At 45.0% G+C, this 26,465-nt stretch overlaps 1 protein-coding gene across 4 annotated transcripts in view; it reads right to left on the reverse strand.

Moving 5' to 3' along the window:
• Positions 1–26,465, reverse strand: part of LOC131126084 (glutamate receptor ionotropic, NMDA 2C-like) — a 100,891-nt gene that overhangs the window by 23,107 nt on the left and 51,319 nt on the right. For all 4 annotated transcript variants that reach the window (XM_058068268.1, XM_058068266.1, XM_058068267.1 and 1 more), the window contains 5 exons: positions 15,690–15,755; positions 12,239–12,427; positions 11,835–12,175; positions 8,536–8,650; positions 5,722–5,933 (listed from right to left, as the gene is read on the reverse strand). In XM_058068268.1, the coding sequence (XP_057924251.1) occupies positions 5,722–5,933; positions 8,536–8,650; positions 11,835–12,175; positions 12,239–12,427; positions 15,690–15,755 (923 nt within the window). The remainder of the gene's footprint in view (positions 1–5,721; positions 5,934–8,535; positions 8,651–11,834; positions 12,176–12,238; positions 12,428–15,689; positions 15,756–26,465) is intronic.

Raw genomic sequence — 26,465 nt, forward strand, 5'->3', positions numbered from 1 at the left:
CCAATCTTACATTTCTATCCACCTCATCTCTCTTGAGATGCCTAAGAACCTTGATGACATCATCGCTCTAGCAGAGCAGATAGACAAGTGGCTCAGCGACTGCAGGGAACAGGTCGCCCCCATTGGATGCTGAGGGCCTTGTTCTCCAGGGATGGTATCTTCGGGGCTCGGTATCTACACTGGGATCGCCCGTCAACTTGCCACCACGCCACTCGTCAAGTCAACCAACCAAAATCCCCATGCAACGGGGTGGACGTTGGCTCGCACCCAGTGAGTAGGCGCGCCAAGTCAAGCTCCACCTCTGCCTCTACTGCAGGGAGCCGGATCATCACTTCGCTAGCTGCCCAACTCACCCCCCAGCCAAGCATCAACAGTCAACAGGTTCCTCTCCTGCCTCACCCACTCAACGTATGGTGTGTGAGTACCCTACTACTGCCTCCTCACCTACCAGTTCTAGGAGACAGCAGCTGCAGTTCTCAGGGGCCAATGACCCTCAAGGAGATCCTCTCCTTATATGGTCACCGCTTAGCAGTTGTTTACACACCAGGCTGAATACCTTGGCTTGCATCTCTCTGGTGACCACCACAGTTTTTTTTTTATTATGCCTTCGCAGTCGGCACCTGTAGTTTTAAGGCTCCCATGGTTACAATCCCACAACCCGCACAACCACCCACAAACCTACGTTCTTTAGCTGGAGCACCTTCTGCCTGGCCCATTGTTTGCTTTCTGCCGTCTCTCCTACCCCACTTACTCGCAGTCTCCCAGAGGAGATTGACTTAACCGGGGTGTCAGAGGAATATCATGACCTTAAGACTGTTTTTAGTAAAGATAAAGCCCAGTCCCTACCCCCGCACCGCCCATACGGCTGTGCGATCAGGTGGCTGCCGGATAAGGACTATATTTCATCTTCCCTCGCAGCAGGCCTTATTCGTCCCTCATCCTCACCTATAGCTGCCGGTTTCTTTTTCGTGCAAAAGAAGGATTAGACACGCCGTCAGTGCATCGACTATCGCAGCCTTAATGACATAACCATCAATAACAAATATGCCCTTCCGCTCATGGATTCGGTCTTCGCGTCTCTCCACTACACCACGTTCTTTTTACAAACTTGATTTGAGGAACGTGTACCACCAAATTAGAATCTCTGCTAACTTTTACAGACGAGTCATTCGAGGCTACAGTAGTCAAGCCGCACCTCTCACAAGGCTGACATCTCTTAAGGTGTTCCTTTTGAATGGACCCCTGAGGCTGAATCCACATTTGTATTACTTAATAAATTATTTACCAGTTCCCCGGTAACAGACCCGGTTCCTGCAGCATCAAGCCTGACACACTCTCCAGAATCTACTTCCCTACCACAGACGAATCCACCCTGGAGCCTGTCATACCTGTGAGCCGGGTAGTTGGAGCTCTCCAGTGGGAGGTGGAGAAGAAGTTGGCAAATGCAGGCAAGCACGTCACCATTCCTGAGGGATGTCCCCCCGGGAAGCTATTCCTCCCAACAGAACTCAGGTCCGAGGTGTTGCAGTTGGGGCATGAGTCAAGAGTCTCCTGTCATCGCAGCACAGTTGCTCATATAACATCTCTTCCGGGCCCCAGTTCATCTCCCAGGTCTGGAAGGCCTTTTGTAGGGCGTTGGGAGCTTCATTAAGCCTATCTTCCAGTCACCACCCCCAGTCCAATTATCAAACAGAGTGTGCTAACCAGGACTTAGAAGCTATGCTATGCTGTGTCTGCCATTGCCACCCCTCTGCCTGGTCCACCCATCTCCACTGGATCATGTACGCCTTCGTCTGCTCGGCCACAGGGATGTCACACCTTTCAAGAATGCTCATGGGTTTCAACCTCCTCTGTTCCCCTCCCAGGAGTCAGATGTGTCTGTACCTTCCATCAACCACCATCTGCGGTAAGGCCATTGTGTTTGGCGCTGCCCTGGGATGCATGGCTGACTGGAACAGACAACTGGCAGATCAACACAGGATCCCGGCTCTGGATTTTCAACCAGGCCAGGAGGTATGGCTTTCTGCACAAGTTTTGAGACTGGCGTGGGTCTCTAGGAAGCTGGACCCCAGTCAAACCGGTCTTCCACGTCTTAGCTACAAGCCAGTCGCCACCTGTCAGCTCAGCCCTCCAGTCAATGGCCAAGAGGTGTTTACCGTCAAGTCGACTGGGAGGTATATGGACCAGAGGAACGCTCCTGGGTCTCCCGCTCCTGGATCTGCGACCACTCTCTCATCACTGAATTCCACGCATGTCATCCAGGTAAACCAGGTGAGCCGCCAGGAGGCGTCTGATAAGGGGGGGGGGGTACTATCATGATTTGCACTTGTTTGGTCTGCTGCCCCCTGTTGTCTCCTTTCTGTCTTGCTGCGAACTCCTGCCTTGCTCTCCTCGTCTGCACGCCTGTTGCCCATCAGCCATTAGACCTTCTTATACCACTCCACTTCCATTGTTCCCCTGTCAGATTGTTTGCCTTGTCATGCCTCGTTGCCTACTGTCTGTAAGTAGTTTGTAATCCTTATTTGCTACTTTGTACTCTTTTATTTGTACTTTTGGCTTCTCAGTGACCCAGTGTCATTTGTTGGATAGGGTCAGGCAAAATGATATGACACATTTGTACATTAAATAAAAGGCAAATAAATTAAAGAAACATTTTTTTTATTTTCAAAAGTAAATATAATGCCATTTTGCTTTGTTTCTTTATAATGCCATTGTTTTTCGTTTCGTGGCTGCACGGCGGATGAGTGGTTAGCGCAAAAACCAACACTCGCATTCATACCTATGGACAATTTGGAGTGGCCAATGAAGCTAGCATGTTTTTGGAATGGGGGAGGAAATCCACACACGCACCAGGAGAACATGCAAGCGGAGATACAAACCCAGATCTTAGTAATAAAATTGTGTCATTTCAAAAATTTCACACCATAATTTGCAAATGTTTTTCTGTGCTCCTAATTTATTTTAATTTTGTAGTATGTGTGCTCTTAGTGAAACAGCTTAGCATACAGCCTGAACACACATGTATGCCTGCACGTGTCAATTTATCGAGGCCGGATGGATTTATTGATTATGGTTGTGGTCCTAAAACCGACAAAATAGATGACTGTATGAAAGCCACGCTAAATAAGGCAGAAAGAACATCTGCTGTGCACTGAGAGCTTTATTTCTTCCCAGTCTGCTTGGGCTCGCTCCAAATGGGACACAGTAGCCAGACCCGGCTGGGATGTCCCCCAGTGTCCCCCAGGACTCGTACATCCTTCCTAAGTGACAATCGATGTGACATATATACAGTACATACCTCCAGAATGAATGAAGCACTGGGTGCATGATCCATGCGTTTGAAGTGGATGAAGGATGATATTTAACATATTGGACAGCTGACATTTGGACTTGGTCATCAATAAGCATGGTGGTGCTCAATTACATGACACTGGATATTATGTGTACAGTATGTATGTACAGTATGTTACACTTTCATATGTCACATTCTAGCCGACCGAAGCGAAGGAATACCGCAACATGTTATTGGCAAAAAGGTCACTACGTGGCTTCCAGACCTCTGCCAAGGCCTATCCCAGAGAACATGTCTGAAAATAGGACCATAATGCTTTACCACAATGAAAGGTATACTTCCATACTCTATGCCTCAGCTCACCACAAAATTGAGCAACTTTCCAAAAGAAAAACGGTACTGTTGAGTCTCACTTTTCGTGGGAGTTACATTCCATGCCTACTTGTCAACGACTACAACTGCAAGTGGGGGGGGGGGGGGGGTCACCTTTTATTACCGAGTGGATTGCATTCATAATTCATGGTTGCCGATACGATTCAATGATACCATTTGAAACGATTGAATTTCAATTGATTCTGTTACTTTTTAGACAAAAAAATCATCCAGTGTGACTGTGAAATAAATAGCTGGATACCGGACAGTGCAGGTGAACTTTCCTAATTCCTGGTGTTTTTGTTGGGGAATCAGGTATACATGCTGAATCATGCTGACATATACGTATAAGAATAAATGGTCAATGTGTACAAAAAAGGACTTAAAAATGCAATGGAAATTCAGGATGAACAAAGGTTGGTATAGCTTGCTGGAACGCCTTCTCTTGGCTTAGATCAGGGGTGCTCACACTTTTTCAGCATGCGAGCTACTTTTAAAATGACCGAGTCAAAATGATCTACCCACTACAAAAATGCAAAACATCTATTTATTTTCAAATGTATTGAGGATTATTTGTACGTACAATGTATGTTGATGTACCTTACATAACCAAATGAGCCAATATTGCAAAACACACATAATTAACTATGAACATTTTTTGTAATTACCTGAGTTTACTTTGATGACTTGCACTGAATTGAACCAGCCAGGGATGCATAGTCCGGACAGTAGCTGCTGATAGCCAGCCTCAAGCACACTTCCAAATGTTTATCAGTCATGGATAATATCCGTATCACAATGTCCGTATAATATTCCATATCCGTATGGAAGTGATATGTTTTTTGCCTTTTTCCTTGGTCCAGTTTTTGTCTTTTTACTTGGTCCAGCTCCTTCACTCATTTTAGTGACCATAAACTTTAGCGAGGGCTTAAAATCTCGCAATTCGCCGACTAGCTTAGCACTTTGCATCGTTGTTTACGCATGAGCGGTGACCTAAAGGTCAAAATTCAGTTGTCATCTGACTGGTTGTCCTGTATGTCAATCAAGTAACGGGGATGGATGATAGGCTGACATCGTAAGTTCTGCTGCACTTAGAGACGTTGTTTGATTTGATTGGTCGCCCGAAGGGCAACATTCAGTTGTCATCTGAATGGCTGCCCTGTATATCAATCAAGTGACGGCATTGATGCTAGGATGATATTTTTTTAATGTCACGCCGCGATCGACCAGCGATCGACCAGTACCACCTCCGCGATCGACCGGTAGCTCGTGATCGACTTAATGAGCACCCCTGGCTTAGATCATATCTTAGGGATCGGACGCATCATGTCGTCTGTGATGATGTGACTCCTGAGTTCTCTGGTGTCACTTGCGGAGTTCCACAAGGCTCAGTGTTTGGCCCTCTTCTGTTCAACATTTACATACTGCAGTTTGGCGACATTATTCACAAACATAAAATTAGCTTTCACTGTTATGCTGATGACACTCAGCTGTATGTGCCACTAAAGCTAACTGACCCACAGGACTGCTCTAATCTGGTTTGTTTGTCTCGTTGATATCAAACATTGGATGTCCTGTAACTTTTTACTCATGAACCCCGATAAAACTGAGATGTTGATCATTGACCCCGCTAAACAGTGTCCCAGAGGCCAGTACTCTCAACTATTTAGGAATAATTACCCACATGGGGTGAATGAGGGAACACAAGCTATTTGTGGATTAAATGAATACAAATAAAATAGAAATGATTTACCAAAACCTGCAAACTACTGTCAACGGTCCCCTTTTCGCACGACGCAGCTCAGTCATCACACAAAAGTGACTCTTAAGATGGAGACGTTCTCCAAACGAGAGCAAGGAGAGTGCATGCAATTTGCATAAATTGCCAAATTTAGCCTCAGCTTGCAAGCTTTTTGATCAACAAAACAAACAAGTCAGCTCCACAGCTCGCTCTTGACCTTGCAAACGAAATCTTATCTCAGCAATACCTCACGAGGAGGTCAGCGTGACACAGAGAAGAGAATGGTGAAGAAGGTCATACAATGGTTAAGGGGTACCTCTCAGTATGATTGGACTGGCGCCTGCACGGTACCGTGTTGCGGACACATGTGCCCGTCCCAGGGTCCACGTTCTCCACCATGACAAAAGGATGCTCCTCCAACGTGGCCACAGTCAGGTGGCGGTCATCAGTCACATGCTCCAGGAAGTTTCCATAGCGTGGCCAGACAGGGTAGCGCACCTGGAGGATGCCACGGGAGTAGGCGCCCACCTGAGGGAGGGCAGAGTCGGCAGATTATGTACTGTATATAGAGTAAAAAATATCGGCACGTCAAAGATGCCAGTGTGTTTGCCCATGTCTGTTTGGAATACAACATTTATCCAGAAACATATCAGACAGAACTGTCTGAAATATGGAATGTTCCTCTGTGAATCATCACCTTATTGTGGTGGAGGTGTTTGAGTGCCTGAATGATCCTCGGAGCTATGATGTCTGGGTTACCTAGTAGGGTCTCAGGTGATGGGCCAGACAGAGTGTCATTCAGAAGACCCTTTGGGAAAAAGGCAAAAGGAGGGACCTCACCCTCACTGGGGCATCCTAGAGCCAGGCCTGGGGGAGGGGCTTGCAGGCAAGCGCCTGGTGGTTGGGACCTTAATCCATGGGGCCCGACCAGGCTCATCCCCCCATCCCCCAGGCCCACCAGCAGGGGCAAGCATAAAGGCGGTGATTTGAGTGACTTTGAAGGGCGGCGCCTGGGCAACCTGGTCTTCGGTGGCCACGGCAGCCAAATCTGGTTCTGGACTCACTCAGATCCACAACTTGGGTCCTGGAACCAAACTCCTTTAGAGGGGATGGACCTTGGTCTATTCAGGAGTTGCTACAGGGGACAGGCGACGTGCTGGTGTGGGCTTAGTAATAGCTCAGCGCCTTCGTGTTGGCATCATCACCGGAGAATGAGAGGGTCACTTCCTTACGCCTTTGAGTTGGGAAAAGGGTCCTGTCGTTTGTGTGTATGCAGCAAACGGCAATTGAAAGTACAACCCTTCTTGGAGTCCGTCAGAGGGGTGCTGGGGAACATTCCTGCTGGTGACTACATGGTTCTACTGGGAGACGTCAACCCCCATGTGGGCAATGACAGTATGACCTGCAGGAGCATAATTGGGAGGAACAACCTGCCAGATCTGAACCTGTGCAGTCTGATGTTGTTGGACTTCTGTATGAACCACAGCTGATCTATAGCAAACATCATGTTAGAACATGAGGATGTCCACAAGTGCACTTGACACCAGGACACTCAAAGCCGCAGGGCTATGGTCGACTTTGTAGTTGCATCACCAGACATGCGTCCACATGTCATGATCAGACGCGTGAAGAAAAGGGTTGAGCTGTCAAGTGATTACCACCTAGTGATGAGTTTTAGATGGCTGGGGAGGATGCCGGATAGACCCGGGAGACCCAAACGTGTAGTGAGGGTGTGGTGGGAACGTCTGGCAGAATGTCGCGTTCATTAAGACTTCAGCTCTCACCACCAAGCTGCAGAGGACGCTGCAAGGCGGTTGGTGCCAGTCATGGCAGCAAGGCCGGACCACGTTGGTGGACACCAGAGGTCCGGGCCGCCGTCAAGCTGAAGGAGTCCTATTGAGCATGAATGGAGGTGGGGCTCCTGAAGCAGCTGACTGGCACCGACAGGCCAAGCGGCAGTAGTCGACAATAAGACTTAGTCTTATTGTTCAGAGGCCACCTGGGTGGATGGACTCACCCAGGAGAAGGAGCTCAGTCATCCAGAAGCAGCTCAGAGTAGAGCCACTGCTCCTTCACATGGAAAGGAGCCGATTGAGGTGGCTTAGGCATCTACTCCGGATGCCTAAGCCACCTCCCTGGTGAGGTGATCCGGGCATGCCCAGCCGAGAGGAGGCCCTCATGGCAGACCTCGGACATGCTGGAGGTATTATATCTAACAGATGGTCTGGGAACACCTTGCAGTCCTCCCAGTGGTACTGGAAGAGATGGGAAGTCTGGGCTTCCCTACTGAGACTGTTGCCCCTGCGACCCGGACCCAGATAAGCGGGAGGAAATGGCATGTATGGCATAAAACATTAGAAATGTGTTGGCCATGAATGCCTGTGGCCCAGTTTCTGCTTCACAATGTAACAGAATTGGAATTTGTCTTTCCCTCAATGAAGCTCTGCTTTCTCCTTGTTGGTGTCAGCACTCGTGCAGCCCCAGACTATGACCCTACCACCACCATGCTTGACTACAGTCCACTATCAGGCAAGTCACTTGACATTAGCAACATAGCTGTGTTGACTGCTCTTCAATGACAAGTAAATATATACTGCTGTACTGTCTGTAAACTGAGTTCTCATCACAGTTTCATTTCTGTAGTATTATCCCTTGAGAAGATACACTGTAATATACGGACGCCCCGGGATGCACCATAGGCATTCGTCAGGAAGGGCATCCGGAATTTAAAGGGCTCAAGCCAAATCAGTATGCGGATCAGAAAGATCCGCTGTGGCCACTCCGTAACCAGGAATAAGCCGAAACAAACAAAGCACGTTGTAGCTAGCTACACAAAGCAACGCAAAGCAAAGCAACACAAGTTGCTTCTTTCATTTTCCTCAATGCAAACTTCATTCTTGTCATAGAATAAGAAAACTTGAAATGGTAGAGCAGTACATACATTCAGCATACATTCACTCACTCAACCCTGACCATCTCCATGTCTTGTTTTTAAGATATGCCTTTATTCGTCCCTCAGTGGGGAAATTTGTAATTTGTCATTTTGGGAAGTTACGTTACATTTAATGCAAGAAGCAGAATCATTGGAGGTCATAAATGATGGTGAAAGCATTTTCCAAAGCAGTGATACCTTATCCCACACTCTCTCTCGGTCCAGGGCGACGATAACCATAGAGGGGTTGGAGAGGAACCCTTGGCTGTTGAAGGACAGGTCTCTCCTCTCCCACGTCACATTCAACATGTGCCTGCAAACAACGTCACAGGAATAAAAACACTTTCATCTCTTTCCCAATCAGGAAATCTACATATTCATTTACACTGGCAATCATCACCTTCTAATGGAACCTGCAACAGCCCCGGGAGGCCAGGCAGAAGTTATTATCATTAGGGGATAATAGGTGTTGTTCCCGTTGGGGTCTTTGGCTCTTTGTTAGACCAGGATATACGTACCACGCTACATGGCCGTGACACATTGGCCTCTGAATAATACATCATGCTTCATTTGCATGCCAGAAACGCTGCAAAATGACTCTTGAGTTCAAGATAAGACTCTGGGGATGTTTAATGAGGTGGAAGCCATATTTGCCGGAACCATATTCACTTCAGTTTGAGGCAGTTGAAAAAAATCTGTGACAACAATCAAATATTTGTGTGAAATGGGCAATGTTTTTGTTTTGGATCATTCCAACACATGTAACACTAATCATGAACAGCAGAAACTTCTGGGCCTCATACGTCTTTTTTCTACCTAGACAACATGTAGGATGAATTCAATAAAGTATCATGGATATCTTTTCAAGATGAGACTAGCTCTTTATATAAAGAATTAAAAATGGATGTTAATATGAGCTAGCAACAATTGAATAAAATAATTGCATTATATTTATTAATATTGAATTAAACATTGCAAATTCTAAATTGTTATAAATCAATAAAAAAAAACAACTTATACAACTTAGTGTAATTCAATAAAAAAATATTTGAAATTTAAATTTGAATGAAATTACATCCACTTATCCTCACTAGGGTGGGGCTTTGCTGGAGCCTATCCCAGCTGTCTTGGGTGAGAGGCGAGGTCGGCCAATCACAGGGCACATATAGACAAAGGACCATTCCCACTCACGGGGAGAACATACAAACTCCACAAAGAGATGCCCAAGCGGAGATTCCAAACCAGGTCTACATGCCAACCACTAGGCCACCGCGCGGCCTTGAATTAAATTTTGAAATCATTTTCAAATGTAGTTGAATGATAAAATCATGTAAAATGGAATTGAATTATTAACCCTTTAACTGCCCGGTGGACCAAATGGTTGAGCACCTTTTAAATCACTATACGTCATTGAAGGCAGGACCAAACTGAGCTCCAACGGCTTCAGGCATCTCTACCACTTGGAAGAGGTATGCAAAGCTAAAGAAATCCATCAGATGGCACCGTGGCTATAAATAGTTGGTCACTTTTCACCCTCCACCAACTAGGAGTTGACAAGATGAAAATATTCAAAGCCATTTTGTGATGAAAGTCTGAAAGGCAGGAATAGTTTGGTTGACATGGTATTATTGGTTGATTTGTCACTTTATGGTGTGTAGTAGGGAATAATAATCCCAATTCATCCATCTAGATCTGCCGTTATTGTAGAAAGGACTAATCATCACAAATAACCTCCATAAATGACCAGGTCAGTTAGTTAGTTATTGGGGTAAAAATGTAATTTGTAAATCATCATTTGTAAAATATCACAACTAATTCCTTTGAAAGTAAATGACCCATGTCCTGGTGGGCACCAAGACATTCTCCCAACCCAGACCACGCAGTCCTTCCGTTGAAGAAAATCCTCAAGACTCAGCTGCAAATCTGAGTGACAGTAATAAGGGCCCAAATAAGAAAGGATACTGGTTATCAGGCCACACAAGCAGAGGACACTAGTGACAGTTCTGGACTCCATCCATATCCATATGCATGAAGAATGAAACTGGCCTCAGTGAACAGGGACAGATGCTACAAAGTGGAGACCATAAAACACCCTCATGTCTGTCTTTCATGACAACCTCTTCACATGATTTGGTCTGGTTCAGGGATTGGACAGCTCCTTGATGGTCAGGTACATTGGTACCACACTGGTGGTAGACAAAGACCTGATGACGATGGGCCATGGAGCCAATTGTTATTGGTCTGCTGAAGGGGTGACTGTAGTAAAAAAAAAGTCCCTTTTTCCTGATAATCCTGATATTTCTGGCTTTTTCCTGACTTTTTTTTACTATTTGCAGTATTTCTATTAAATTCTAAACGTTGACCTTGAAGTGACATGTCAACCAGATTAAGGGCTCTAATTTCGTGTCGCAGCGCAAAGTGGCGGAGCGTGGAACACCCCACACAGTGGTAATTTGGTCCAGTGCACCACTGTGCGCAGCCACATTGGTCTTATGGTAGACTGGACTGCGCCAAAATTGGCGTGGCGGCGCACCAGGAGAGGAGTCCACATTCTCAGCTTGGCACAGTAAAATTTTTTATTTCTATTCTGCCGTCGGCAAAGCGCAGCCTGCGTAATAGTAAATTGGCTGACAGACGCACCATGCAGACACGTCACCAAAACCTCACAGGCAGATTTGTGTTGTGCACATTTCAGTGGATAAAACAATGACAGCGCCAATATACCATCAAAGGGTCTCCGATTTGGCCATGTAACCAGCAGGAATGCTGGTGGAAAACAAGTACACAAGATGCTTGGGTTAGCCTGCTGTTGTGTTTAATGTAACTGTCAGAAACAGATGACATGTCCCACCAGGGAGCGTATGTGGTGAATGATGCATGGTGTCCTGTGATTGGGCATTTAAAGGCAATGAGAGGCCTTCATTTGATTGGTTAAGATTACACTCGCTGTGTTAAACCCTCCCTTCTCTCCTCCCTCTTTGCCACTTGTGGAGGTGGGAGGGATGGGCTCATGAAAATTGCAAAGTGCGCTGGCCACACCTCGTTGGCACGGCGTAGGTGCGGCGCAAAATTGGCCTACAAAATTGGAGACTTTAAAAACTAAGAGGTCTGTTGAAAAAAAACAAAAGATTGTTGTTATTACTCAACCAAGGCAATAGGAAATGCAAATGTTTTTTTCTTGGTGAGGCGGGTAGAGGGTACATTAAATGCTATTTATCCATTATGACAAACATCTAGCTTTTCAGAAATGCTGAAAGGAACTTCCCATTGCAATGATGTGTATTCAGTAAATTGAGGTATTTGATATAAAAATATAAAGGATTAAGGCAGCCTTTTCTGTGTTACACACTCATAAAACATCATGGAGAAGTAGAAGAAGACGTTCAAATCCAGTGAAAAAGTTGGCTGTTGTGGCAGTCCCGTCCTAAGAGCTAAACCTTTGCACAAGTTTGCCAGTGTGATGTTTGAAGGATAAATGTGTGCAACAACAAAAATACCTGAAGAGAGTGTTGTTGTCGGAGTGTTTAGCGGGCATGCTGCAGTCCCCGTGTCCTTCGGGGATGAAGCCTCGCTGCTTCTTGAAGCTCTCTGCGCCCTTGGCGACAATGGCCACGCCCTCCCTCACACGCTGCCGCAAGCTCTTCCTCCACTGCTCAGTGATGACGCCGATCACGCCCACGGGGAAGCTGGCGGGTGGCGGGATCTCGGGGTTGCCCACGGCCAGGCTGGGGAGGATCCAGATGTAGCCTGGTCCCACCAGGCCCACCTCAGATGCCTGGCGGAACAGGAACTGGGCCTCCTCAAAGGAGCAGTACACCAGCAGGACTTGAGAGTCCACCTGTGGACAAAAACATGGTTAAAGTGGTGAAGAATGTCCACGGTTTTCCACTTTTAACCTTACCTGCTGCAGAATGCGCCTGGCCCTTGCATCGTTTGCACCGACAGACATCTCCATGGACAGGACATCCTGAAGGTTCCACATGAAGTAAGAGGTGTCCGTGTAGGACTCGGCGATGTCCACAAAGGTGTCGTATCCGGGAAGTAAGCTGGTGATGATGGCAAACTCACCCCAGTCGTATTCTTCCATGAGCTGGGACAAAAGTTCATGTTAACGAAACACCAGGACAACACAGCGAACCCTAGGACCTCGGACCTGATCCACGAGGATGGGGGCAATGTTTCAGCTAACATTCCAGCATGGTTAGCTCAGCTGTAACATAAAACAACAATAAAACATGGCGCTAACGTTGCCTAACAGGAAGTTCCACTCTTGCTACTTGGTTTCATTGTTAGCATTTTCTTCTTTGGTTGTTAGCACTGCTAGCCTAATGAAAGGGAACGGGCCCCAAGACCACAAACAATATAGTCAAGTACGAGAGGAAGTCCAGCGGACACTAAAAGAAGCGTGTGGTTATTTCTCTAGCTAAAAGCGTCCTGAGTAGATTTAAGAAGTTGTGTACTCTCACCAACAGCCTCTACAGCCAGCTAGCTTAGTTAAATTAGCATTAGCATTAGCACGGTGTTTCCAGATGGGAAAGCTGATGATTATAATGATCATAATAATAATCCTAACCATGCTGGAGAAAAACCTAATCTTACTGTTTACTGCATACCAAGGATTCTAAATGTATAACTCCCAACATACAAAGTAATACTTATAGATACTTGGATACTGTACGGATACCATATTTTTGAAAGGATTATTTCACATTGCCAGATACCACCATTTTCGGCATTTGTGAATGTAACTCCACAAAAAATGGTCAGAGCACGTGGGAATAAAACAGGAAAAGTTTCCAACAGGTTGTACAAAATATTGAAGAGTGATCCAGATCATGGAGTAATCCCAGATAGTAGGATCCAGAATTTGAAAAAGAGGAAACCTTTGGAATTTTCATCGTGTGAAGAGAAAAAAATTCATTTTGTACCGCTTATCCTCACGAGGGTCGCGGGGGTGCTGGAGCCTATCCCAGCTGTCTTCGGGCGAGACTGGTCGCCAGCCAATCACAGGGCACATATAGACAAACAACCATTCACACTCACATTCATACCTATGGACAATTTGGAGTCGCCAATTAATGGACAATTTGGAGTTGCCAATTAACCTAGCATGTTTTTGGAATGTGGGGGGAAACCGGAGTACCCGGAGAAAACCCATGCATGCACGGGGAGAACATGCAAACTCCACACAGAGATGGCCGAGGGTGGAATTGAACCCTGGTCTCCTAGCTGTGAGTTCTGCGTGCTAACCACTCGACCGCCGTGCCGCTAAGAGAAGAAATTAAATAATTAATTAATAATTAAAGTCGGAGAGCCGGTCTTTTGACAATCCCGAGAGCCAGAAAGAAGTATGCGGGCCTTTTCTATTGGGGCTCCAACACCATGAAATGCCCTACCTGTTAATATTACTACCTCATATTATTAACTCATATTGCTACCTCATATTGCTACCTCAGCTCAAGACTCAAGACTTACTTTTACACTTTAGCATTTAGTTCATACTATTCCTGGCCTGTTTGACTGCCGCTCCTTCTCTCAGCTAACATTGATGTCATTATGAATCCATTCCTAATGCTAGAGTCTTTGGTGGGACCCCCAAGTTAAAAAGGTCTGAGGGTGGAGGCTTGTTTACCGCCTTTTCAGCCTGTTTAGTTCGAGAGGGGGCACTTTAGTGTTCATAGTGATTTCGTGCTGCATTTGAGCGATCCGCTAAGTACATAAATAATTCCCCACACAAACATTCCTTCTCCTCACAATGACAGCTTTTCATTCGTCTTCTGTATCAATAAAGTCCGCCTCGGGATGGCTAGTTTATGTTTATCATTCATACGGGTATAAGTAATTTCTTATCATTGGAAGCCTATATGTACAGTATAGCGATACAGTATGTATACCAGCAAATCAAGAAATATTGCCCAGCCCTTGTATGCATAAAGCCCCCTTAACATTTCTGACTGCCCCCCAACATGTGCATGCATAGAACCAGCCTTGAGCGTGGCAGGCCAACACAACATAGACTTCATGTACACTTGTGCCATGTCCTGTTTTTTACAACAACCAGTCATCTAACCCAGTGGCGCCTGCTGGTCATTCAAGGAGGGCAAGCTCATTCTTTTCAGCCTAGATCATGAATGTGTTTATTCCTTTCCATCAGTTGCCGCACGAAGCTACTCTGTGTACTTTGTGTGAGTGACAGTGGGAGAAGCTCCACGGCTGCCGCTGCTCGTTGGGGGAAAAAAAACACAGAGTGACGATAAACGATAAAATCTCTGGTTCAGTTCAGAACAACGGAATGAAAAAATGGACCTGTGGGGGTTTCTAGTTGAAGTTGTTTCACTCATTTCATTGTCAATCAAAATGGTATTCTGCCTCAGACAGATCATCCAATCAACATGCAGAAGCCGATGGCCCGGGCCGGCCCACTGCCCCATAGACCCAGGGAGCCGCTGATGGTCCGATGGGTGGGACAAAGGCCAGCATTTATCCAATGACATCTTCCCCATCCAGCGTCTGACTGTGTGACGTGATAAGTAGCTAATTGTCAACACAAGATTATGTTATTGTAGGGCATATTTACTCACAGCACTACATATTTCACCACTTTTTTTGACATTTTAGGGGAAGCTCAGCTTCCCTTACTGTCTTAGAGACTTTGCTTTTGGGAAAATGGATAAATGACAAAACTGCTGTTTTGGAGTAAGTTGTGGCTGAGCAGTGAGTGTACTGAGGACATGTTTACAATGCATCATTTCTGGATTCCGCTCACCATCATGGCAGCCAAGCCCATCCAGGGCATACCAGATACAGTATGAACAGTCCTTTTCATTTCTAGTGTCCTTGATGGATACGGTGTATAGTAGAACTTCTAAAGCACCATTACCTTCAAGTAAACTAGCAACACTGTTGGAAAAAACAGCCACCCGTAGAACAGCAACACCTGTCTGTAAACCAACACAGCATGTTTTAATATGTGTATTATCATACTCATCACAACAATCAGTCAGTGGTATTGGTGGGAATATTTCACTTTTTTGGCTTTGTTGAGTTGAGATTGCTCGTCCACGCGACACTAAGATGGTCATCACCTTCATTTCACCCCTGTTTTTACTGTTTTTACTTTCATTTTGAGCATTCATTTTGAGCATTTCATTTTGCTAATGTCTTAGCAACCAGATGTAGCTTTGCTCAAACTATTCTCATAAGTTCCCATTAATTCCCCAAACAACCGTGAGGTCAGGGCGTCTAATCCTGACATCATGAGTCAATCTGTATGCATTTGTAATCTGGCATCTGCATCGTTAATCAGCCTGCCGATTAAAGATGGCCGGCTTGGCAGCATATTTTAGTTGTACCTTAAACATGCAGACCACCTGCTGCTCCAGAGACGCTCCCATCTGCAGGAAGGACGATCCCTCAGCCTGCCGAGAAGACAAAAAAAGATGGAATTTTTATATTTTTTATCAAATACAAGAAGTTCATAAGCAGCACTTTGTGATGGCTCATCACATGGCAGTTATTCTACGTATGTTTGGCAAAAAAGAAAGAGTCACAATGCTAGTCAGCAAAGCCCACTTGAAGAGGAAGTAGGTAGAACCATGTGATCTGTGGGAAAGTCTATTATTGTAGCATCACAAGGAATACTTCCTGCTTCCCAGCATGCTTTGCTGGACTGCTTTGTAATATTTAAATATTATATGTAAATGTGTAAATATTTATGTTTTGTAAGTCAATCCATGGAAAGGCTGCACTGTTGCTATGTCAAATGTCAATTTTGTGGATGTTGCTTTGTCTGATCCATTTTACACTCAAACAAGAGGTGGGTCTGCGGATGTTCAGGGACAGCACAGGGACACAGTTTAAGGCAAGGATTAGGTTTGAAAACTCCCCATGTTCCAATGTTGATGATCTGTTGAGCACTTATACATCAAGTGTTGCAAATGTTTTGGATACCATTGCTCCCGTCAAGGTTACAATGGTTCAAAGTTAGCAAAGGCGCCATGGAGAAAAGAAGACTTTGTCAGGGCAAGGGCAAGAACAAACCCTCCACTTTCACTGCCCTCACAACTCATGTCTACATGTACAATGAGTTCTTTCATGATAAAGTTCAAGGTAATTCCACAACACAAATAACTAATCTGCAGTCAGCTAGACACCTGGAGATCATCTCCAGTCTGAGTCCGTCATCATGCTGCCTTGATGAGTTTGCCACTAGAAGTCTGTGCTGAGCAGTTTACTACCACAATACTTTACTGCTCACTCATGTAGTTAACATCTCACTTAAGACTGGAACATTTCAAGAAGTCCTAATAACTGCTGTCATGAATCCTCTCGTGAAGAAGAGCAGTCTTGATGCCCATATCAAAGCTGCCATTCTCTGGGACGGTCTTAGAAAAGGTTGTAGACCAACAGTTTACTGACTTTCTCCTCTCTAGCAATGTGTTTGATACTTTCCAATCAGGCTTTAGACCCCACCACAGCACTGAGATACCTCTGATCAAGGTGACAAATAATATACATCTGAACACAGATGCAGGCAAAGTCTCACTTTTAGTTCTGCTAGACCTGACAGGTCCTTCCTTGGACGCAGTCAACCATGTGATCTTATTACAGAGCTTAGAAAACTGGTTGGGAATCTCTGGTACTGCTCTGAAATGGTTCATATACTATCTGGAGGACAGGAAGTACTTTGGTGGAAGTGGTAACAGCGTCTCAGAGCAAATGGCTATGACCTGTGGGGTTCCCCAGGGGTCAATCCCGGGACCGGGAATGTTTACATGCTCCCTTTAAGCCAGCTAATGCATAGCTGCAATGTGCAAAACCACAACTATGCAAACCACATTCAGGTGGCAGGTGAACATGGCTCTGCATGTTTACTTTACACTGCATCAAACAGATCAGTGTGTGGATGCAAAACAACTTTCTCCAGGTAAACTCAGACAAAAGTGAAATCATTGTATTTGGCCCACAGAAACAAAGCGAAAGTGTTATCAGTCACCTTGAGACTCTTTCTCTAAAACCTCATCATCATATCCCGTATATGATGATGAGGTTATAGAGGTAGAGAAGTATAGCGGTATAGACAATCTTACAAATGATTTCAACAAGGTTGAAGCTCGGTATCGAGGAAGCTCTCGATAGCACCTTTAGGATATAAGTCTTGTCCCAAAAGACTTACTCCTTGGTTTACAGATGAAACTCGAAGGCTGAAACAGTTATGTCAATGATTGGAGCGCAAATGGCATGCAAACTAAACTTGAGGTTTTCCGTCAGGCATGGGGAGATAGTCTGACCAAATATAAACAGGCTCTGTTGCGGCAAAAAACTAATATTTTTCTAGACTGATTGACCGCCATGAAAATAACTCTAAATACGACACAGCTGCATTGCTAACTCAGAAGAGGACCTCTCCTAGTAGTTCCTCTTTCAGCCGACGAGTTCTTGCAATTTTTTGCAAATAAAGTTGAGCTCATCAAGAATTAAATATAGGACACCCTACCTCCAGACCGGTTAAACATGTCAGCTGCCATGACCGCTGCTGGGACTACTTCCATCCTTTGTCCCGCTAGCTTTTTCTACTTTGAAGAAGTATTTCTTGATGGGCTTATAAAACTTGTTAGTGTAGCAAAACAGACAACATGTCTGCTTGACCCCCTTACTGGGAAACTTGTTAAAGAGCTGTTTCCAATTCTAGCTCTTTCAATCTTTCATTCATTCATTCTCTACCCCTTTTTTTTCTCATGAGGGTCACAGGGGTGCTGGAGCCTATCCCAGCTGTCTTTGGGCGAGAGGCGTCGTACACCCTGGACTGTTCGCCAGCCAATCACAGGGCACATATAGACAAAGAACTATTCACACTCACATTGCTCCCTCAATCTTAAATATTATAAATCTATCACTTTCATCCGGGACTGTGCCTGCAGCTTTCAGGACTGCAGTGATTCGACCCTGACTGAAAAAAACGAGCCTTGATCCTGGGAATATTTCTGACTATAGGATGGTGTCTAACCTCCCATTTCTTTCCAAAATCCTTGAAAAAAAATTGTAGCAAAACAGCTCAATGATCACATGGCTTTGAGGGATCTATTTGGACCTCTTCAGTCTGATTTCAGGGTGAACCACTCTACTGAATCAGTCCTTGCAAAAGTGATAAATGATCTTCTATCTATGGATTGTGACACATCCTCAGTATTATTATTACTTGATCTCAGTGCTGCCTTTGATATCATCCATCACTCTATCCTACAGGAACGCCTTCAAACACATATTGGTGTTACTAGTCCAGTACTCTCTTGCCTTAGATCTTATCTTGGGGATCGGACGCATCGTGTCGTTTGTGATGATGTGAGTTCTCTGGTGTCACTTGCGGAGTTCCACAAGGATCAGTGCTCGACCCTCTTCTGTTCAACATTTACATGCTGCAGCTTGGCGACATCATTTGCAGACATAAGATTAGCTTTCACTGTTATGCTGATGACACTCAGCTGTATGTGCCACTAAAGCTAACTGACCCACAGGACTGCTCTAACCTGGAGGTTTGTCTCGTTGATATCAAACATTGGATGTCCTGTAACTTTTTACTCATGAACCCCGATAAAACTGAGATGTTAATCATTGGCCCTGTTAAACAGAGTCGCCTGTTTAAGCACACCGCCCTGAGCTTTGATAAAAGCATATTACCCAGAGTGACTCTGTGAAAAATCTGGGTGTGATATTGGACTCGACTCCTTTCATAAGCACATTAAGAATGTTACTAAAACAGCATTTCTTCATATTGGCAACATCTCAAAGATACGGCCTATTCTTTCCACTTCTGATGCAAAGACCCTCGTCCATGCATTTTTCACATCTCGTCTTGATTACTGTAATATATTGCTTTATGGTCTTCCAATGGCAAGTTTGAAAAGCCTGCAGTTAGGACAAAATGCTGCAGCACGACTTCTTACGAGGACGCGTAAGTTTGACCATATTTGTCCAGTACTAGCCAACTTGCACTGGCTCCCAGTTCATTTAAGATGTGATATTAAGGTTCTTTTTCTTGTTTACAAAATATGAAATGGTCTATGTCAGGGGTCAGCAACCCGCGGCTCCAGAGCCGCATGTGGCTCTTCAGCCTCTTTGTTGTGGCTCCCTTTGCAATGCTTGAATATTTTTTAACACCACAGTGGGGAAAAAGCATGTCTTTGTAATGAGTTTTAAAAAATCCAACTTTGTGTGAGTCCATGAATGCATCCTGACTGAGTTCTGACTGGTGATTGGATGAGTACAAGGATGAGCAGACAGGATGCTATTCAGTTCTCTCTCACAGGTAAACATTAAGGAAAATACTTTATAAATACTTTTCATACTTTCCCAAAGCTATTTGACAATTCTAAAAAATAAATTAGAGATTATATAAAACAGCGGCATTGGAACTTCAGGTATCAGGTAAGTTTACAGTAATTTACACATATATTTATGTAAGTTTATACTTAATATAATACTAGCAAGAGTACTCCAACTTGTTTTTTTCTTATCTGAACTACTTTGATAGCCCCAAATTTTGTTTTAAACATACTATGTTTTGCAGCTCCAGGCTATTTTTCTTTAGTGAGCAAGGGGGTGAAATGGCTCTTTTCATAATAAAGGTTGCCGACCCCTGGTCTATGTGGTTGACCTAATTGTGCCCTATGATCCGTCTAGAAACCCACGCTAGTCTTCTGACAATCCCGAGAGCTAGAAACAAGTATGCGGGCCCCGCTTTGGCTGGTGATCATCCCAAGACCCTGAGGCTGACCAACTGAGGCTGAGGCTGACCAACTCTCCTGATGGCATTACATCTTGGACCTGGACTATTATACTCTCTGTTTATACTTAATTGTCACATGTTACCCTCTCAACATCCATTCCAGCCTGGTCATCTTAGAAGGGAGATTCCCCCATCTGCAACCCCCTTCTCAAGGTTTCTTTTTCACTAATGGCTTTTGAGTTTTTCCTTGCCCGGATGAGGGTTCAGATCAGGGGATGTTGTCTATCGTCTATTGTCTATAGGCTTCCTGTTACTCAGAGAATAGACTTTAAAACAGCTGTGCTTGTACCGGTGTCTTCATGGTCTCGATGGCCAAAATACATCCCTGACATGGTAAAGTCACATCAACCATCTCCAGCTCTGAAAAGCTCAGGTAGTGGTCTCCTGAGGGTGTCCAGAGTCAGGACTAAACATGGTGAGGCAAAATCTGAAACAGTCTTTCAGATGATGAGCAACAATCCTCAACCTTGGCAATGTTCAAATCCAGGCTGCAAACACTTCTATTCAACTCTCCATGTCACTACTCCAACTGTTTGATCTGAATGACCATGTGTACGAAATAAATAAAACTTGCTTGCCTATTGGTGGTTGGGTTGTGCGTGGTTTGTAAATACTGTAGGTGTGAATATTAATCATCCGTGTAGTCTTGGTAGTTGGTAGCGTTGTGTTTGTGTGCTGTGTATGTTCTGTAGTTATGCCCCTTTTCATTCCTCTTGTGTGCAGGTTCTGGCCTGATAAAGAGCAACTTCCAGTCCAACAGCTGGAGTGTCTTTTCACCACCACGTTACGTTGATATAACTGTGTTCATAGATACAAAGATGTCAGATTATTTGGGAATAAAATGACGCTAACAATTCCATGACCTGATTACAAAGTCTTTCTACTGTTTGAAGGCTATCACTTTCTGGAGAAAATGCCACTAAATGTGCTCACCAACGCTCACATTTAACAACACTGCTTTTTTAATAAGCGTCTGTTCTCACATATGCATGTGTGTGTGTGTGTGTGTGTGTGTGCGTGTGTGTGCATGTGTGTGCGTGTGTACTAGCTGCTCACTTCCTGACACTGGAGCAATGTGGCATTTGTTAGCATATTCTCAGTGTGTGTGTTAGCATACATTAGCATATGTGCATATCCATGCTGACATACAAGACGAGACAGATATGATGGTTTTTTTTTAACTAGCATGGATATTGTAATGAGTGTGATTATCATCTTTACTAATTCCACAATGACATGGAGTGCTTTCATAGAATAGTAATGCATCTTCTCATATCAATGATTTATCAAATATGCATGTCAAAATATGCTAATTTGATGGCAGTTGGGGGGGGTCCTGTTCAGCGTCCACTCACAGGGTCAATCGGCATGCCTGCACAAGCTCAGAGCTTGGATTAGGATAAGTGTCGTATGTTTTATGGTTCCAAATGCAAAGTGTAGTCGATTTGTAGAATTTGAGAGACGTGAGGGGCTTCAGCTGTGATGTAAGAAGGTGCAAGAACGTCAGCCGCAATCCAAATATTCCCAATTTGAGGTGATATCTGTTGCAAGAAGGCAGCACTTTGGAGTAATGTTATCAGGGTGATAAAAACATGTCAGACACGTGCGGCCATAAAGAAGTTGTGAGGAGAAGGCGGGGAAGCCTCTGCGTTAAACTGTCAAAGCGCCTTTTGGGAGCCGACTCTCTGGGGCTCGTCTCCGAAGGCGAGGAGCTGTCATCTTCCCTCCGTCTCCCACAGCTGAGAGGCGATGAAAAACTCCCCACCACCACTGCAATCCCCCCGCCGGAGCCGTGAGCCTGAGGAATACCAAAAGAGTATCGCAGCCAGACTTGCCGTCATTCAGTGTAATCTCAGTCTGGGGTGGTTTGGGTCTCGCCCCGGGAGGCTGCGAGCCCCAGCAGAACACTGAGTGGGCCGTAAAAATAGCACACATGCAAGACAGCATGGCGGGCTGTCATCCGAGCAGCATAAAAACTGCTGCTACGGGGGGGGGGGGGGGGGGGGGGGGGGGGGGGGGGTGCGTGCTCGGACCCCTGCTGTTTGTGCAGCAGCTACTTAAAGAAAGCTGCAGTTTTTGGGGACCTTGCCCATCATCCACAATCCTTATGAGAAACATGAATATAACATCATATATTTCTTTACCATTTTGATGAGAAAAATAAGTTAATATGAGCTTGCTAACAATGCACGTCAGTGGGAGGTACTTCTTCCAACTACGAAGCCCTCTCGGAAAACCTCTACTGACGTTGCATTACCAAGTACACTGATGATAAGATGTAATACTTACAGTATAGTATCTTGCCCTATTTTGATGATTTAAAACAGTTCCAGAACTTCTTTCCTCACACGCGAACTACGTTCCATGACATTCCATGCATTGTTAGCTAGCACATATTAACTCTTTTTCTCTCGCAAGAACGCACAGAAAAGGGGGAAAATATGTGTTCATGTTTCATGTAAAGATCGGGAACAAAGTGTACTTCTCCTTTAAAAACAGCAGAGCATCCCTGGCATCGTTGCTGTTTTTGCAGGACAGCGTGTGACAGACAACATCTGGCCAGCCAAAGATGGGGTGTTTCTTAAGAAGCAGTAGGGAATACCGCTGAGCTTCTTTGGTGGCCTGCTTCTGCTTTCTGGATCACCGAGGCCGAGCCAGAGCTAGAAGTGAAGGTTTGTAGGGGAGTGGGGGGAGGGGGGGACAAATGCTGAAAGGAGGTCAAACTGGCCTGAATAAATAAAGAAGAGGGGGCCAAAAAAGGAAAGTGTGATCCAGTAAGCGATGTTCAATATCACAAATCAGACATGCATCAAGTTCATGTTGACAAGGCCATAAGCCGTCCGCCTTGTGCTTTATTACATAAGCACCTTGGTGACCAGCAACTTCTCTGACTTCACATAAATGCATCCACGCTCTCCAGCGTCACAGCCGTCATTGCAAACATCTTTTATTACATTATTATTATCATTATTAGCTTTTTATTACCTGCACTTGACTCCACCCCATCCTCATCCAACCTATCCTCTTTGGAGGCCATCGACCACCTCGCAAGTCATCCACAATACACTACACTGATACTGATACTACTACTGATACTGATACTTACTGCTGTGTTATTGTGCAATGACAATAAAGGAAGTCTGTCTGTACTACTACTGATACTGATACTGATACTACTACTAATACTGATACTGATATTACTACTGACACTGATACTCATAATACTACTGATACTGATACTGTTACAGATACTGAAACTACTACTACTGATACTGATACTACTACTGATACTATTACTGATACTGATACTACTACTGATACTGGTAATACTACTGATACTGATATTGCTACTGATACTGATACTATTGCTGATACTGTTGCTACTACTGATACTGTTACTACTACTGATACTACTACTGATACTGATACTACTACTGATACTGGTAATACTACTGATACTGTTACTACTACTGATACTACTACTGCTACTGTTACTGGTACTGGTACTGGTACTGCTATCGCTACCACTACTGGTACTGTTACTGCTACTGCTAGTAGTAGTAGGAGTAGTAGTAGTAATAGTAGTAATGTTCATTGAAGACGTATGGGAATTTGATCTGCTACTAACAAACTAAGTAGTAAGTAAGTAACGTCAATTGTTTGTAATATGTAATATTATTTACTGCTACGGTACGGTAGATATTAGGTACAGTTTGCCCATGTACCTAATATTGTGGCCAGACACGCGCACACACATTTTCATTTCCTCCTTGCTACTTCTCACACGTGACAAAAGACTTCCTCTCCTCCCTTCCATCTTTTGTCCTGCTGCTTTTCCGTCTTTGTTGTTCTCCATTGAGAGGCCATGGCAACTATAAATAGGCGTCCTGGGAGGAGGGAGGGGGCTGCTGCTTCTTTTCCTTTGCCATGATTATTGATAATCAAGCACTATTGAGCTCTTTACAAGCGACGGGGAGCGTGTCGTCGGCAGAGCCATCTGCGCTGTTGCGTGAGACCTCCTTGGTGAGGTGAAGGAGGCCTCATGCAGGATGCGTCGTGGTCCATAGACCACCTCATCCTCGGGAGCACAAAGGCTGTTAAACGGGCCGGCTTGACTAAATGGATCAAAAGTGCAGGAAAAGTTGGAGCCGATGCTTTGGGAGTTTTGGGGATAAGATCTCATAGCCGCGGGGGCCGGTGCCTCCTGAAGGGTCTCATTAAGGCTTTTAATGGGGTCCTGGTGACACATCCTTAATTGAATTCAACACACAAGTCAGATGCACTCAGTCAACTTCTCTTTCCACCATCCATTCCTGCTCTTGTGTCATGTAGGAGGTATGGATAACAGATCAAAACACATCCAAACGCCAAGCAGCCATTGGCTCCTGGCGGCCACAGCAGGGACACAACCAAGCTGCCCTGTCAGCCACATATTTTTTGCAGTGGATCTTTAAAAACAGCTGAAGACTCATGTCATATAGAGTATCTTTGACAAGATTGCTTATTTTCATTTATCACATACTACAGTATTAATTGGCCCTGTACCCTAGAAACCACCCATGAATGATACGGGAAAAGGCCGAAATGATACTGTGTCAAAGGCCAGGGCAGTGATACTGATAAAATATAGAGTTTAACCATGTCCAGTATCAGCCCCCGTAGCTGTCCACTCAGAGCGCGCTGCTCTGGTATCGTGCCCGTGAAACAACCAATCAGAGAACAGCACCCGAGTGCTTAGTGCCTAGTGCTTCTCCAGTCACCAAAAAACCCAAACTTGATTAATCGAACTTTAATTGTCAGACATTGATAAGATAAGACTGTTGATAAAATATTATTGTTGAAATATTTTTGCACTTGTTGTGTTTACACGGTTTAGATATAATACATGTAATAAACTGAACATTTTCTGGAAACAAAATGGTCTTTTGATTAAATAGTACGTGATAATAAGCTCATGATTAAATAGTATGTGATAATAAGATCATCACATGGTGATAACCTATAAGTACGACCTCTTCATGCTGATTTCATCCATTTGTTGATGTCAAGATATAACACTAATTTTCTACCGCTTATCCTCACAAGGGTTGCGGGGGTGCTGGAGCCTATCCCAGCTGTCTTCGGGCGAGAGGCAGGGTGGCCAGCCAATCACAGGGCACATATAGACAAACAACCATTCCCACCCACATTCATACCTATGGACAATTTGGGGTCGCGAATGAAGCCAACGTGTTTTTAGAATGGGGGAGGACGCCCACGCATGCATGGGGAAAACATGCAAACTCCACACAGAGAAGGCCGAGGGTGGAATTGAACTCGGGTCTTCCAGCTGTATCGCCTGCGCGCTCACCACTCCGCGCCCTGCAGCCTGATATAACATTTCTCTATACAAAATAAAAATAATAGAAAACCAAAGTGTAGGTAGAAGTTCGGCCCCCTTCCATCAGCTTTCTAAAAATGTGTCCCCCAAAGTCCCCCAAAGCAATTTACTACACCAGCCCAGACCTGCGGTGTAAATCCAGCCTAGGAGAAGCCACGATTGGGTATAAAACCCTCATTTCTGGCCATAGGTGACACTGGTCCTGTGGGCCATGTGGCCTGATGGATGAGGCATCAGCCCCTGGAGCTGGGGATTTGGGGCGGGCGTGGGGGGGTGGGGGAGGGGGGATCACCCACATGCTATTTGATCTGTGCTGGTGAAAGAAGTCTACAAGTAGCATTGCTCTTGGAGGTGGCATACCCTAGAGGGCGGAGCTCAACATGCTGCAGTACTTTGATTGGCTGAAAATGAAGGTGCCCCTTTTTTCGAATAAATTGCAAAACAAAAGGACCCCAGATGAGAAGAAATGCATCACAGGGTAGAAGCTCCAGTGCTCCGGAGCAAGGCCTCTCTCCATCGCCATGTTTGTGTGTGAGGCGAGGCTGTTGCCTCGCTTGTCTACGTGTGAGAGAGCGTCCGCTAAAAATAGGAGGTGTTGATGATAGCGGGTGCGAGGGGGGGAGCAAGTGCGGAGAAAGAGATGAGTGGAGGGGAGTTGGGTAAAGCAGGAGAAACATTGCTTCCTGCCGTCCATCAAAGAATGAGATGCCTGTTAAATGAGACTCAGAGATGAATGATGACAATCTCTTCTCATCATAGTTGTTCCTCCCAGCACTTCATGCTTCACGCATCCACAGATTAGAGGCTGAATGAGGTCAAAGGCTGCCGTCAAATGCTAGCATGCAAGGTGATGGCTGCAAAGCGGAGTTTGACGTGTATCATATAGCCCGTGCTTGATGCGGGGATGTTTAAATGAGCTTTTCTTAGTCAGTCCTAAGTCATCAAAGACCACATCACTCTTTT

This window comes from Doryrhamphus excisus, chromosome 3, assembly GCF_030265055.1.
Source record: "Doryrhamphus excisus isolate RoL2022-K1 chromosome 3, RoL_Dexc_1.0, whole genome shotgun sequence".
Lineage (NCBI taxonomy): Eukaryota > Metazoa > Chordata > Actinopteri > Syngnathiformes > Syngnathidae > Doryrhamphus > Doryrhamphus excisus.